At 40.4% G+C, this 14194-nt stretch overlaps 3 protein-coding genes across 3 annotated transcripts; 2 read left to right on the top strand and 1 right to left on the bottom strand.

Moving 5' to 3' along the window:
* Nucleotides 1-1743: 1743 nt before the first annotated feature.
* MELLADRAFT_113016 (uncharacterized protein) lies at nt 1744-2475 on the bottom strand (the record flags this gene model as incomplete). Its single annotated transcript, XM_007417598.1, has 1 exon — nt 1744-2475. The coding sequence occupies one exon, from the start codon at nt 2473-2475 to the stop codon at nt 1744-1746; it is 732 nt and encodes a 243-aa protein (XP_007417660.1).
* A 3605-nt stretch (nt 2476-6080) lies between these two features.
* On the top strand, nt 6081-8171 carry MELLADRAFT_113015 (uncharacterized protein; the record flags this gene model as incomplete). Its single annotated transcript, XM_007417599.1, has 4 exons — nt 6081-6705; nt 6788-6859; nt 6917-7597; nt 7669-8171. 4 exons carry the CDS (start codon nt 6081-6083, stop codon nt 8169-8171), a joined length of 1881 nt encoding a protein of 626 aa, XP_007417661.1.
* Nucleotides 8172-9682: 1511 nt separating this feature from the next.
* Nucleotides 9683-11910, top strand: MELLADRAFT_94918 (uncharacterized protein; the record flags this gene model as incomplete). Its single annotated transcript, XM_007417577.1, has 5 exons — nt 9683-9742; nt 9883-10463; nt 10530-10566; nt 10673-11336; nt 11408-11910. The coding sequence occupies 5 exons, from the start codon at nt 9683-9685 to the stop codon at nt 11908-11910; spliced, it is 1845 nt and encodes a 614-aa protein (XP_007417639.1).
* Between the last annotated feature and the right edge of the window lie 2284 nt (nt 11911-14194).

The raw sequence follows: 14194 nt of genomic DNA, 5'->3' as shown, positions 1-14194 counted from the left end.
GGTAGTTTTTGGGTTGATGGTTGTCGACGTGCAGGCATGCACGTGACGGGGTGTGGGGTAAGAACGAGGATGTGGGGTAAGAGTTGTTTTGAACTATCGATTTGATTCGGATTCAATAGATTCGAAGTGGCGCATTCGATAAAGTTTAAGGAGTTCGAACGCGCTCGGTGTCTAATCGGTGAATTCTCTTTGTGGGTTTAAGAAAAAAAAAGTGTAAGGTTTGAATACCTCACTAGACACGAGAGGCGGGACGCTGTGGGACACAGCAAGGTTTCTAGAACCCAAGAGACCTGATCTGTAAATTTCAATACCAACGAGAACACAGATAGACTGGTTCCGAAGGATAGCGGGTGGGAGATCAGTCCCGGTATCTCTCAGCTGTACAACATAGTAGATGAAATCAAATAGAAATGAGAATAGTGACATTACCTGGTTCCGAAGGATAGCGGGTGGGAGATCAGTCCCGGTATCTCTAAGGAACCAGAATCGAGAAAGGAATTGAGAACAAGATATATATGTCTTAAGTGTCTTAAGTTATAAGTAGTAATTATTAGAAGTAAGGCTTATGTGGTTGTGTAATGACCGTAGGTCTTACAATCATTCTATGAAATGAACAGCATTGATTTGAATTTGTGTGGTGAGATTGAATGAAAACTTGGTGAAAGGAATTGTCAGATGAGTCTTAGAGGGGTTTTGTAGGTTTACACTTGATACACTTGAGCTTTACTTGAATTGTTTTCGCAGGGTGTTAAGAAATATTTGTCAATCAGATAATATACCTCAATAGATGTTCAGATATATTCTTGTTCAAACTATGTATGTACAATGCATGTAGCCTCTTTCCCTTCTTTACCAAGACAGATAGCAATTTTCATGAGGTAGATTCCAACTCGTGTTCAAGTTTGTACAATGATCTTCAATTGCGAAAAGGTTTAAAGATCAATAATTAGGATTTCCTTACGATTAACCACTTGATTCCGAATCTTAGTGTAAAGTGAATAAATGAAACTGACGTCATAACTTGATAGTAAGATCAAGCATAAGTCTTTATTTTACGGTACAAAGAAAAAGTGATCATATTCCAGATTCAAGAAAATGAACCAACTCTCTTGGTCTGGTTCAAACTTACAACATGAGCACACGGAGTGAGCCACGGAGTGAATCCAAGGCTATGAATGAAGAATCCTCAAAATCGCTTTCAACCGTATATCACAATGTACAAACTCCAAACAAGTGTCACAAAGTTTTCAAAACACTATTGAGGAATATAATTTCTGATAAAGATAATAATAATAATAATAATAATAATAAGATTTTTAACCAAGAGGATCCCGAATATTCCCTTCGACCGTAGCAGCCACTAGAACAAAGGACGTTGAATTGTTATCCTAAAGTCCTGAAGATAATATTGAGGTATATATTTTCTGATAAAGATAATAATGATAAAAATGATAAAAATTTTAACCAAGAGGTTCCAAATTTAATCTTCGACCGTAGCAACCACTAGAACAGAGGACGTTGAATTGTTAGATTCAATAAAATGAAATAGCTAACAGTTATCCAAGCTGTGATATGATTCAAACACACGAAATGAACACTACTAAAAAAACTAAAGTTATGAAAAGAAGTCCGGGCGAGCAAAACCAATCTAACCGTGTATCAAGAATCCTAAACTAAAACTAATGGTAAAATCTAAAGTAATAATAATAAGATTAATAACCATACACGTCCTGGAATACTCCTTCAACGATATCGGTGACTAGAAGAAGGGTAGTTGGAGGGAGGAGGGCGTCTTTGAGAAAAGGAAGCTTGATGATTTGTAGCATGATTTCCTAGCATATTTTCTTCTTCATCAGAATCTACATAAGCATTATAATCAATCGCACCCCTTCCATATCTTTGATTTCCAGAAGCCTCTTCCCGATATCTTGATTGAAGTGATGATTGAAGATTTCGAGTGGTGGTCTGAGGCTGTCTTCTTGAAGGAGTTTGATCAACGTGATGGTGATGAGTAGGACGATAACCATTCTCAAATAGAACCGCATCACGACGTCGAGGAGGAGGAGGGTGACCAGTTTCCAACAAGACTCCATCACGTCTTCGGGATCGTCGACAGAAGGATTGATCAGACTCCATGGAAGTGGATTGAGAAGTGACAGGTACAGTATAATAAGCAATATTCTGATGAGCAGTAGCGGAAGGAGAAGCATAGTAATCATCATAGAAAGCATTCTGACGAGGACGGTTAGCTTGAGATGGTTGTAATGGAGAACGAGATACCTCTAAATCTTCTTCGTTGTATGCAAGACCACGGCAGGCGAAGGACTCCGCCGAGTTAGAAGAGCGAGGTTGATGAGAGCGCCATTGAGAAGGAGGGTGTTCGTAGAGACCGCGACAAGCGAAAGAAGAATCAGAGTCTCTAGAAGGGGAAGGACGATCACGACGGAAGAAATTGAAACGGTTGTGACTACTCATAGTGGTATAGACAGAGAATCAAGTGAAAATGGATATGGAAAGGGGATGTGTGGAAATGGGTTGGTCGAGTGTGATGGAAGACGTGGTTGAGGTTGGAAAGAGGTCACTCTTGGTTTCAAGGTCGAACCAAATTTTGTACAGAGAAGACCAGATCAGCACTTCCTCTGTACAGAGAAGCTGATCAAGGTTACATTTCGATTGTACGTCTTAAAATGCGTATAGGCGTATACATCTGCTTTAAAGGAGACGCGTATAACAATCTTTAATGCTCAACATTATTCAGTAACATGCCGCGGGAAGTTTTGTATTATTGACTTTGTACTGATTTTTCATAGTCTATTTGATCGAATACGCGACAAAAAGTAAACAAATGCCTCTGAGCTTTATGCTCTAGCTGATGGTTACATCTCGTCGATAGAGAGAAATCTTCAGTAGAGAAATGCTCAGATGTTCTCAAGACATTATTTTGATTGTTTACAGACTTCCTTGTTGGATCACCCTCATCCGCTCCCCCAGGAATCTTTGCGGACACTGCTTCGCTGGGATACATCAACAAATTTCAGCCGATATTAGTCAAGATCTCAGTGCTCAGTCATCTATGTGACACGTTTTCAAGAACACGCGTTTTTCTGCAGATATCTAGTGGAGTCTGAAAACTTTATTCTTCATTTCATCTTTTCGATAATCGTGAAGAAGTTCTTCTTCCAATGTTATTTACTCGCTTGTCACTCTTATTTTACCTCTATGATCATTTCTTGCCCAAGGAAGCCATACTCTTGGGATATATACAAGTGTCATGGGATTTTACAGTTCAGCGAGATGATCTTCTTCTCCAAAAAAAGGGTTCTTCCGGGGGATACAATCTGATAGCATTATCCAAAATGCATGGCCAAATGCAATACACCAAAAGGAAAGTTTAAATTCCTTCTGTTTGGTGTTTGTTTTGGTAAGATGCCACGGACACTTTACTTTGTCTCTTCGTATTGCATTTTTTATCCTGGTTTGATCAATACACGGCAAAAAGTAGACAGACACTTTTAATCCTTCCAAAATTTATTTCTCTACTGTTCGCCGGGTTGCGCTAGAAAACAATATCTGCAGCATAATGTTCGGATCTCGTTGAATTTGGTTTTTCGCCACGGATTTGTTTGATCACCTTCATCAGTCTGTTGAATTTTTGAGGAGACGAGACGACACGCCGACGTTGTAAACTCGCGCGGTAATCCAACCTTTATCTTTATGTGGTACCCAAAAATACGCATTTTGTTATGATCTGTGTTGAGGCCTAAACATTTTCGTCTTTCATCTCAACTTTCTCCGGAGGATCATTATATTTTTCAAAAATATTCATGTGATGACGATTTGGCACGGTATTGTTCGCCTTCATGACGATTTTCTCCAGATATCTTTATGAGGCGTCAAATGCATCAAGTTTATCTCGTTTCGGGCTACTTCAAAGTAGCCTTGTTGAAGATTCATATATCCCTCTCTGAATCCTCGGAAAGATGCGAAGACAGGTACCTCGTGTCTTTTTGAGGCTTTCACGCGGTTTCTATCCGATCACCTGTTACAAAAACAGTATTTCTACGAGGTAACCTAGTGCTGTGATCTTTATCTCTTTTGTCTGTGTGGAAGCAGACAGCTGAATCGATTTTCAGATCTATTGAACGACTTCGGTATGCCATATGGATCTTCAGTTTATCGCGCGCAATAGAAGGGAAGCAAACAAATCTCTAATTCATCTTGGACCTGTATCAACCATCTGATCATTCAAGTCAAGCGTGTTCCAGACAAGCACCTGCACCTGCTAGCCTTGGCCTTGATGGTTTCATGGCGATGAGAGGAACACCTCTGAGTGACATTGCTTGCTATATTCAAAGATCGGACTTGATTCGACAATCCACCTCACAGACCCCAGCATCCACCATCTGTATATCATCACAATATCACTTCGGCAGAAAGCACACCCAGCTGCTGGCACGAGGTGAAGGTCGTGTCACCAGCCTGTGTTTGCGACTGTTCGTTTTTCCTCTCAAGTAGGCAGATCTATAATTCATGAGATCCGCATTCTTCATCAGAAGATTCTCGCTCTCAGACGGCGTCTCAATAAAACTCGATTTCAGTCACCTCTGCTCTGCGATCACTCGACGCATACGAAGAATCGAGAGGTCGCAAAACGACGCAGATCTATGACCCATGTTCTTTGTTGAGCATCAAGGCCTTCTCACCTACAACCTTGAGCTTATGGCCTGTTTGATTCTTATCGACACTCGGCATTGTTACGATCTTGGTCTTTTACTTTACGGATCTGAATCTTGTTTGTCCCTGGCGAGTTCTGAATCAAGCTAGAAGCAAATCATATTTGGACCAAGATACGCGCTGATCTCAGAGCTCAGAAAGTGAATGTTGATCAGTTTGACCTCCTGACCCAACAAATCACTTCTTTTCATGTCGATCAAATGTCCAACATTCATGTTCAGCGCGATGCCTTGCAAATGTATTGAAGACTATGTCTTTGGTAAACCGAGGGTCCGACTTGGTCGTTCCCCAAAGAGGACGTTTCGAATCCGATCCTATGTGGTTCAACTTCAACCGTTCATTGGAATTTTCGCAATTCGTCTTAAAGTACGTAAACGACCTTTGTTTTCTGATGCCACATCTATCTAAACAGCTGCGACACATCGTGCATTTCTGATTCGTGTTCCTTTGCATCTGATAGGATACAAGCAATACTTGTGTCTACAGATTGATCGGTTGCACATCTTTGATCTTTAATCATATGGCAACGCATCGGATACTGTTACTACGTAGTGGGTCGTTGTTATAGATGATATGAATGGTGCACCAAGCTTAGAAAGGAGGCAGAGTAGAACTTGAAAGGAAACGATTCGACTTCTTCGGCTTCCAGAATCAGATAATTATGAAGCCCCGGGTTGATTTTTTATTTTCGAACCAGAAGTACCGATCAGACCGACCCGATGATATCGACAGTTAGGTGAGTGTTTGCCAATAAAATCCTCATTTCTCATATTTTCAATGCTTTACATCACGATATAAAAAGTCTCAAAGGATAGTTGAGTTTTTGTTTGTTTTGAGGGGATTTGGGCTTGAACTGATTTTTTGGGATTGGCAATTTATAGTTTTAGTGAATAGGTTCTTTTTAGTTGGTTTTTTTTAAAGTGCATTGGGCATTTAATGCATAAAACCTCGTGAAAATGCTTCGTGGGATCGAGCACAACTACAAGGACATATGTACCTCAAGGACAAAACTAAGATGGAATATATGCAAAGATGTGAACATGAGGGGGTAAAACAAATTGTGGTACATATCATAGCAGATAAGCGTCTATTCAAGATGTTTTTACCATCAAACAAACGGAGATCCCAATCCTTAAATTTTCGATTCAGCTCATGTGTTTCATTACCGCTCATTATAATTTATTAGACTATTAGTTTGTGTTTCGCAATATTTTGAAGTCCTAGGAAAGTCTAGTGTCACGGTCAAGTTTAGAATTCTCGAGTCGCCTGACGGGTTGATCGACTTTTTTGTTCTGCCAGTTTTGACGAATCAGACCGCTTGACCACAACACTTCGGAACAAGGACAATGACGCGCAGTTATCTTTCATTTTACCTGATTTTATTGCTACTTCCTTTACTTTACTCCTGTCGCCTTAATCTTCCTCTATTACATGGTTACAAGAAACTTGATCCAACAGAGGAAGAAGATCCCAGGACCCTCCTTTTAGCAGATCACTTGACAGATTTCCAAGCGGGAAAACACAATTCAAATCGCGAAAATGCCAAGTCTCTCTTTCAGACCACAAAAGTAGCACTTACACACTTGTTCGTGACCAAAACTCAAACTCCTGATGGCCAATCTATGATCAGCTGGAAATTGTGGTATGATAACTCTCATAAAGTTTCTGAATCATCGGCGTCTGCTGGGGTACAGGAAATGGCCGAGGCTGTCCTGAAATTCGGCCCTCAATTCGATCGACATCAACACAATCCCGAACGCGAGATGGAGTATATAATGTCTACAATCGATCTTTTCTCTCGTTCTCTTGAGGATGATAAACTGAGTGCTGCTGAGAGGATTTGGTCTGTTGGGGTACTCTCATACCTAAGAGCTCGACTTCCGGAGGAAAAAAAATCCGTGATTCCTAGTCTCTGGACAGCTGAAGACTTGCGTAGGCCTCGAGAACAGTTCTTATTGTTTTTTCTGGGTGGTCAGTGATTCAAACTTTGGTTATGACGACGTCTCAAAAACTTAGGCCTAGAAATGTTGTGCATTTGTATGACCTTGATCAGATAAAGATTTGAGGCCAGTGGCTCGGCAGATGTGGTCAGAATTTCCTACGGAAGTGGAGTCATCGGAACGTGGTGAGTAAGATGTATCTTGGTTTTATGTGGTTTCTGATCACCTTTTATCACCCTCAGTCATTCAGGAGGCAATTCAAAGGGGGTCAATAGTACATCTTGTCAAAAAACAGACAGACATGATCCACAATGAACCACCACCGGATTTCCAAGAACTCTTTCTCGCGTTCATCAACTTGAAAACTCCGATAAAATCACAAAAAGCCTTGTCGTTAATTGACTTGATCAAAAAACAATTGAATGAACCTCAAACAAAAAACTGGAATCGGCTTGATGAAGAGTCAAACACAGTTCGATTGTTTTTACATCTTGAGGAATATCATTATGAAATTGAGAGCTGTCTAGGATTGGAAAAACTGATCAGAATACCAAATATTCGGGAACAAATACTGAAAAACGCGATAAGCTTGCAACTTGCGACTGAGAAACTGCATCCAGTCTTCAGGAATCTTTTGATAGGATTTGAAAAGACAAAATTGGTCGATAGTCATCGTGTCACCAAGGTCTTGGAACTCTTAAAACAAGAACAAATCCCGATCACTCAACTAGGAAGATTATTTAGAGTAATCAACTTGGTCCTCCATGGTAATAAAAAGATATATAAGTCTTTCATTCTTCAACTGGATGAACACTCTGAAATGATTCCAAAACTCTTCGAGATATTATTTAAGTATCGCTATGTTCGAATGAACCCACAGATGTTACCATGGCAAGATCGGTACGATTTTATCTTTACGACACGTAAGTCAATGTAGATAATGACTTTCTGATTACCAGTCACTCATCACCATTTGTTTTGCAATTGATTAAAGGGGAAGAGCAAACAGCAGAGAAGTATAGAAACGATCTCGGAAAACTCTTAATAACTAAAGGTGTCTTTACAAGTCATGAGATTATCAGAGATATTGAATATTTAAATGAACCGTCGAAAAAAACTATGGTGACTGCTACTTTATATGGGATTTTTAAGAAGATATCAAGATCCAGACGAATTACCAGAAAGGAGCACACAAACACAGATTGGTTGACAGCAGAATACATCCTTCACCTGATCTCGTTCAAGAATAATGATAAGATTCTATATCGCCATCTTCGCCACGATCAACACGTCCCAGAGAAGGTTCCGGAGGCTTACACTCTGTTCTTCAAAGAAATCGGTGATGAAATATTCCGATTCATCGATAATGCATTTGGGGACGATGATGGGAATTTCGATACGTTTGCAAAGGCTCTGAAAGAACTTGAAAATTCTTTCTTCTTTATGATATGGAAGACTGATCGTAGCCGTTATGAGAATGGTGTGCTGAAAATCTGAATATATCTTATCTCTCGTGATCATCTCATTTCTAAGCTTTGTGAGGTTTCCTACACTAGACCTAATATATAAAACCCTCAGCGTCGAAAATGATATCGTGCTTGCTTGGTTAGTAGGCCTGAGCTTTTACATGCAGTGACAAGAATAGGAGAAGAGAGAGGAAGAGAGCTGTTGTGACTTAGCTTAACAAAGCCGCAGAGAGGGCTTTGTTAAGCTAAGTTGTGACCTCGCCACGACGAACGATGAGAAAGCCATCGTTGGCGATGCTTACCCCGCATGAATGTGTTCTTTACCATTCTGTTGACCATCCTTATCCTGAGAGGACGTCATTTCCCTCCTCTACCATCACCATTATCTATAAACTTCTGTTCCCTCAAACCTCTGTTCCCTCAAACCTCTTCCTTTTTATCACTCTAGATTCAAGATGTGAAAATCGAAGCGCTTCGGCGATTCTGACAATGTTTTAGACATATTAAGCTTCCTACTCCGATTCTGTGCGTCTTGTCGCCCTCAAACAAAATTTAGGTTGAAAATACGATGAAACACCAAAAGACAACGTGAGAAAGGGTGAGTACATAGATCAATCCATTGTTCAGTCAAACATGCTACAATCACCGGTGGCTACAATATAGCTAAACATACATCCGTGTCAGAAGACATGGAGCTGAGTAGCGTTACAAGTCAGCGAAACTGCTTCGTTGAATCGATATCCATAGCTGTTAGCTACACAAGAGTAAAGCCGAGGTGACGAAGATAAATGCAAGTCAGTGAAATATGTTAATACGATGTGAGGATGATGAAGTAGATAGCAGAGCAGATCAACATCTATCCGAGTCGATTCTACACGGCCATTCAACTTGGAAGTGTTCTTACAATCAGATCCATCTTCTCATCTGTCCGGAAGGCAGAAGATCTCTTCCGCCTGTTTTCCCTTTATAGCGGCGTCCATACTCTTATCCATGAGAGCAAGGGTAGATTATGGGGGAGGACTTTGAGTTATTCTTTAATAAACCTTTATGTGGTTTATATTCTACTTTACGAAATCTATTCCCAAGCATGTCCTACCATTTTGCCTTCCAGCCTTTCCTGAGACTGGACAGCATCGTGGTGTGGGGGTAGTCCCGGGGTAGGGGGCATATAGTATGGGGAATAGACCCCTACTTAGTAGCTCCTACCCCAGGACGAGAACAGGCCTGAGAAGAGGACTTCTCAACCCCCCGGGTGGTGGGTGGGTTTTTAAGAATTTTAAGAATAGCCAAAGATTGATCTTGCGAGAATGACAGGTATAGGCAGCGGGGGGGATATTCAGGAAGTGATAGAGAGAAGAAATTTTTCCTTTTCTCTAAACTTCCAAATTCGTGTGTGGTGACCATGACACCTGGTACCACCCATGACATCCCCGCTTCACCTGTCACTTCCCTCATTCCTGAGTATGGAAATCATGGTACCGTCGCAGGCTAGGAACAATACCCATTTCATATCGCTCATGATTCGTTTGTGTTTCGTAAAACATGTTGAAGTCTGAGAAAGGGTTAGTGCTGCCGTGTAGTCTATTTTTTGTCCAATCCGTGGTAAGTATATATACTATACTTACTAATCAGACCACCTAACCACAACATCTCAGATCAAGGACAAAATGTCATACCAATGTTTCCTTTCATTCTACGTCATTTTATTGATAATTCCTTCATTTTACACCTCACTATTGAAGGTTCCTCTGTTGCACGGTTATGAGAGAATCGAAAAAGTCAAACCGGGAGATTCCGATACATTCCTGTTAACAGATGCCTCGACAGGTCTCCAAGCGGGAACAGAGAAGTCGAATCGCGGTATCTTCAAGTCTATATTTCAGGCCGGCAAAGGAGGACTCAAGCCCTTTTTCGTGACCCAACCTAGAACTCCCGATGGCGAATTTCTAATCAGCTGGGAAGTCTGCTATGAAATCTCTCATAAAGCTTTTGCATCGTCTCCGCCTTCTAGGACACAAGAAATGGCCGAGGCTGTCCTGAAATTCGGCCCTCAATTCGATCGACATCAAGACGATCCCGAAGTCGAAATGGAGCATATCATGTCTACAATCGATCTTTTCTCTCGTTCTCTTGAGGAAGATAAACTAAGTGCAGCTGAGAGGATCTGGGCTGTTGGGGTACTTTCATACCTAAGATCTCGAATTTCGGAGGAAAACAAAACCGTGATCCCTAGTCTGTGGACAGCAGATGACTTGCGTAGACCTCGGGCAGGCAGAGTTGCTATTGTTTCTCCTGCAAGGTCAAACCTACAAAATCTGGATATGTACAATGATCTCTTGATTAAGAACTGAAGCCTTTGTCATTCTTGAATGTGTATCTCATTGATCAGAAAAACAAAACATGGGATACGCGGCCCGGCAGATGTGGTCAGACTTCCCTAAGGAAGTAGAAACATCCGATCGTGGTGAGCAGAGTAGCAGTATCTTGTATATGTGTAGTTTCTAATCATTTTTGCCAACCTCAGTCATTCAGGAGATAATTCAAAGGGAATCGGTAGTACATCTTATCAGCAATTTGGGAGACTTGGGCCATGATGACCCATCAATACATTTTCAAAAGGTTTATCTCGCTTTCATCAACTTGAAAACTCCCATAAATCGGAAGACAGCCTCATCATTGATGGGATTGATGAGATTGATCGGAGAACAACTGAAGTCCTCCAAAACACCAACTAAGAAAGAGTCAAATACAATTCGAATGTTATTACATCTTGTGGAATACCATTATGAGAGCTCTAGTGAATTTACAAAGTTAACCCGAATACCAGACATTAGAGGCAGAATACTTGAAAATGCGATACGATTCCAACTTGAAGATAAACAACTAGATCCATTCGTCCGGGATCTTTTGCTAGACTTTCAAAACAAAAAATTCGTTGATAGCGATCGTACCAGCGAGATCTTGCATCTCATAAAAGAAGACCGAATTTCAATTCCTCAACTAGGAAGATTATGGAGAGTGATTACCTTGGTCCACAGGAGTGATAGGGAAATGTATCCGGATCATGCTATTTTTTTCAGCCAACACTCTGAAATGATTCCCAAACTTCACGAGATGGTGTGGAAGTTTCGTTATGGTCGAATGAACCCCGAGAAGTTTTGGGATTATGAGATAGAGCCATTTGTCTTTGGTAAATGTAAGTCAATGTCAACGATCACTTTCTGATTATCAATCACTCATCACCATTTGTTTTGAAATTGATTGAAGGGGACAAGAGAGCAGCACAAAAGTATAGAACTCGTCTCGCCAAAAGGTTGATCTCCAAAGGTCTTCTTACAGGTCGTGAGACTATCAGAGATACCGAATGTTTAACTGAAGGGATCAAGAAAAGGGTGTTGACTACTACGTTATATGGGATTGTCAAGAAGGTATCAGATGACAAAGCAGTGACCCGAACGAAGAACAAGTACACAGATTACTTGATAGCAGAATATATCCTTCATCTTATTTCATTCAAAAATGATGATAAGATACTATATAACCATCTTTTCTTCGATCAGCACGTCCTAGGGAAAACTTCAAAGGATTACACTCCGTTCTTCAAAAAACTTAGTCAGAAAGTGTTTGAATTTATCGATTCTCCTGTTTGGCACGATGATGGCCAACCCGAGACGTTTGCAAAGGCTCTTAAACAACTTGAAACTTCTATCCCCAGTGTGACATTCGCCGCTGAGCGTGGCAAATATCAGGATGCTAGTCTACCAATCTGAATGCGAGATGTCTTTTGTAACCATCTCTTTTCTATGCTACAATGTTAGGGTTTACTGGATGACCTAACAGGTTTGCTTGATTCATATATGTACATAGAATACTTTCTTTTATTTTATTGTTTAAAAGCTACCAACTCAAAGAACCAATGTTACCCCCTTATTGCATATAACTTTGATTCTCCATCCTGGATATTTGGCCATCAAAGTGCCTGTCATAAAACTCAAAAAGCCTTCCCATGCATTATTCTGCGATTCCGCTTTGAAGAGTCAATATTTCAACCTTGGTGGTCCGATACACTCAAAAATGGTAAATCAATGGCAATGAATCTGACACGAGTGTGTAAAAACCAAAACAGAATACAATCCAATTCATCTTCAGTTGCATCAAGCTAGGCTCTGATCACCATGACTAATGGTCAAGCTGACACAAGTTCCTGAGCCAAGAAAATTTTACTGGACAGCTCCAAGGTTTGAGTAAAGAACTTGAGCTATTGTTTTTGCCGTTGCAGGTAGAATTTTTGGCCAAAAGCAACATAAACATTGTCTGGACCCATCAATACCAATTCATCCTGTGCCAACAGGGAATTTTTTTTCCATGCAGCCCTTGGGATATATCTGCCTTCCTGAGCTGTCTACTTGGAGTTTTCATCTTACCCTGGAAGGCATAGCCATCCCAACTCAACAACAAGAAGTCAATTGGTGAGTTCTGACCTCTCCACCTTTGATACACAGCTGTATACCTGACCTCAAATACAACAAGAAATACTGAGTCAACCAAGATTTGTATTGTTCTCATGAACAATCAGATCATAGTATGCTAGGTCCCTTGAATTGAAGTATGATGAATACATTACTATTCGGGGTTATCTAATCTAGGATGTATTCCTTCTCTTATATCTTACTCATCTGATATCTATGATATTGTAGTCTTACTAATCTTATGGTATCATTGCTGCGTGTGCTGTGCTTTGCTGTGACCGCTCTAGTGTTCTCATTGGTATAAATTGGTGTTGTCTTTGGCCTACTTGTTTTCCTTTCTCTTCACCAATTTCTACCTTCACTTCAAGCAGGTATTGTCTTACTGCTCTCATTGGTCACAGAGATTTTAATCTCTTTAGCTGCTAAAACTAGCATCCTTATCAGGTGATTATCTTCTACATTTTTTGTGTTACTTGTGTGCTCTAATATATATTCTTACCATTTTCTACCTTCAATTGGAGCAGGTATTGTCTTACTGCTCTCATTGGTCACAGAGATTGTAATCTCTTCAGCTGCTAACACTAGCATTCTTATCAGTTTCATAGCCAACTCACAATTCCTTAGAACAGCTTGAATCCCGCTGATCCTATCTGAATATCTCAAGTTGGAAGGAGAGTCATGTTGAGACATATGCTTTTTTGAACAGGCCCGCCAAGGCGCAAAAAACCTTCATTGGAGGCGCGCGGACTGCACATTGGGGAGTCAGGCGCGCCATTTGCGCACAAAAAGTAAAGAAACATCAAAAAAATCTTCTATAGCAACAGAGGCCAGTAATAGAGTGCCATTGGATGGGTGGTTGCCATTACAAAATTCTGAAGGCCGTGGACTATAACTTTTTACACATGGAAAGCTTACAGCAACCAGCTTACGTATACTGGACAAGACTTTGTCCAGTGAAAACAGCTTGGAACAAGGAAGAATGTTGGAACAATATCTCAATATTCATTGTTTGATGATGAATTACGCTCCTCAAATTCCTGTCCAGTCATCTACATATATTGTAGAAAAAAATCTAAAAAAGGTTGATCAGTATGAACTAGATGAAAAGGCATTGACCAATGGAAAACATTGAGGTCAAAAAACACACCATGATGTTGCAATCATGAAGCTTTGCCACTAGCATGAAATAACTCAAAACCTGAATTCCAATATGTTGATGGGAATAAAGATTGAAAAATATAAGGTCTGAGGATACCTCCTTTTCATGTGTTGGTTCATTGAATTCGTGATGAGGATGGTCACCATTTTCAAATAATATAAGATTGTGTCCTTGAGTGCTTGAGAAGGAGTGATCGGTTTTGGCCAGTCAAAACTGACAAAATGGGCATTTTTCCTCAAATCCTCTCCATGCCAAAATGCCATATGATTAGAGAAGTTCTTACCTTCCTACTTATCATCACAAAGAGACATGATCCTTATAACAGATGAAATATATTTGTGGAGAGGCAGAGGTGAAGTTATCTCAAATTAGGTGAACTATATCTCCTTGTGGGCTTATCCATGCTAGGTTTGTGTGGCGGTGATC

The sequence above is a fragment of the Melampsora larici-populina genome (assembly GCF_000204055.1).
Source record: "Melampsora larici-populina 98AG31 unplaced genomic scaffold MELLAscaffold_75, whole genome shotgun sequence".
Classification (NCBI taxonomy): Eukaryota; Fungi; Basidiomycota; class Pucciniomycetes; order Pucciniales; family Melampsoraceae; genus Melampsora; species Melampsora laricis-populina.
Note: the sequence above shows the minus strand (reverse complement) of the source record. Positions and strands in the feature narration are given on the sequence as shown.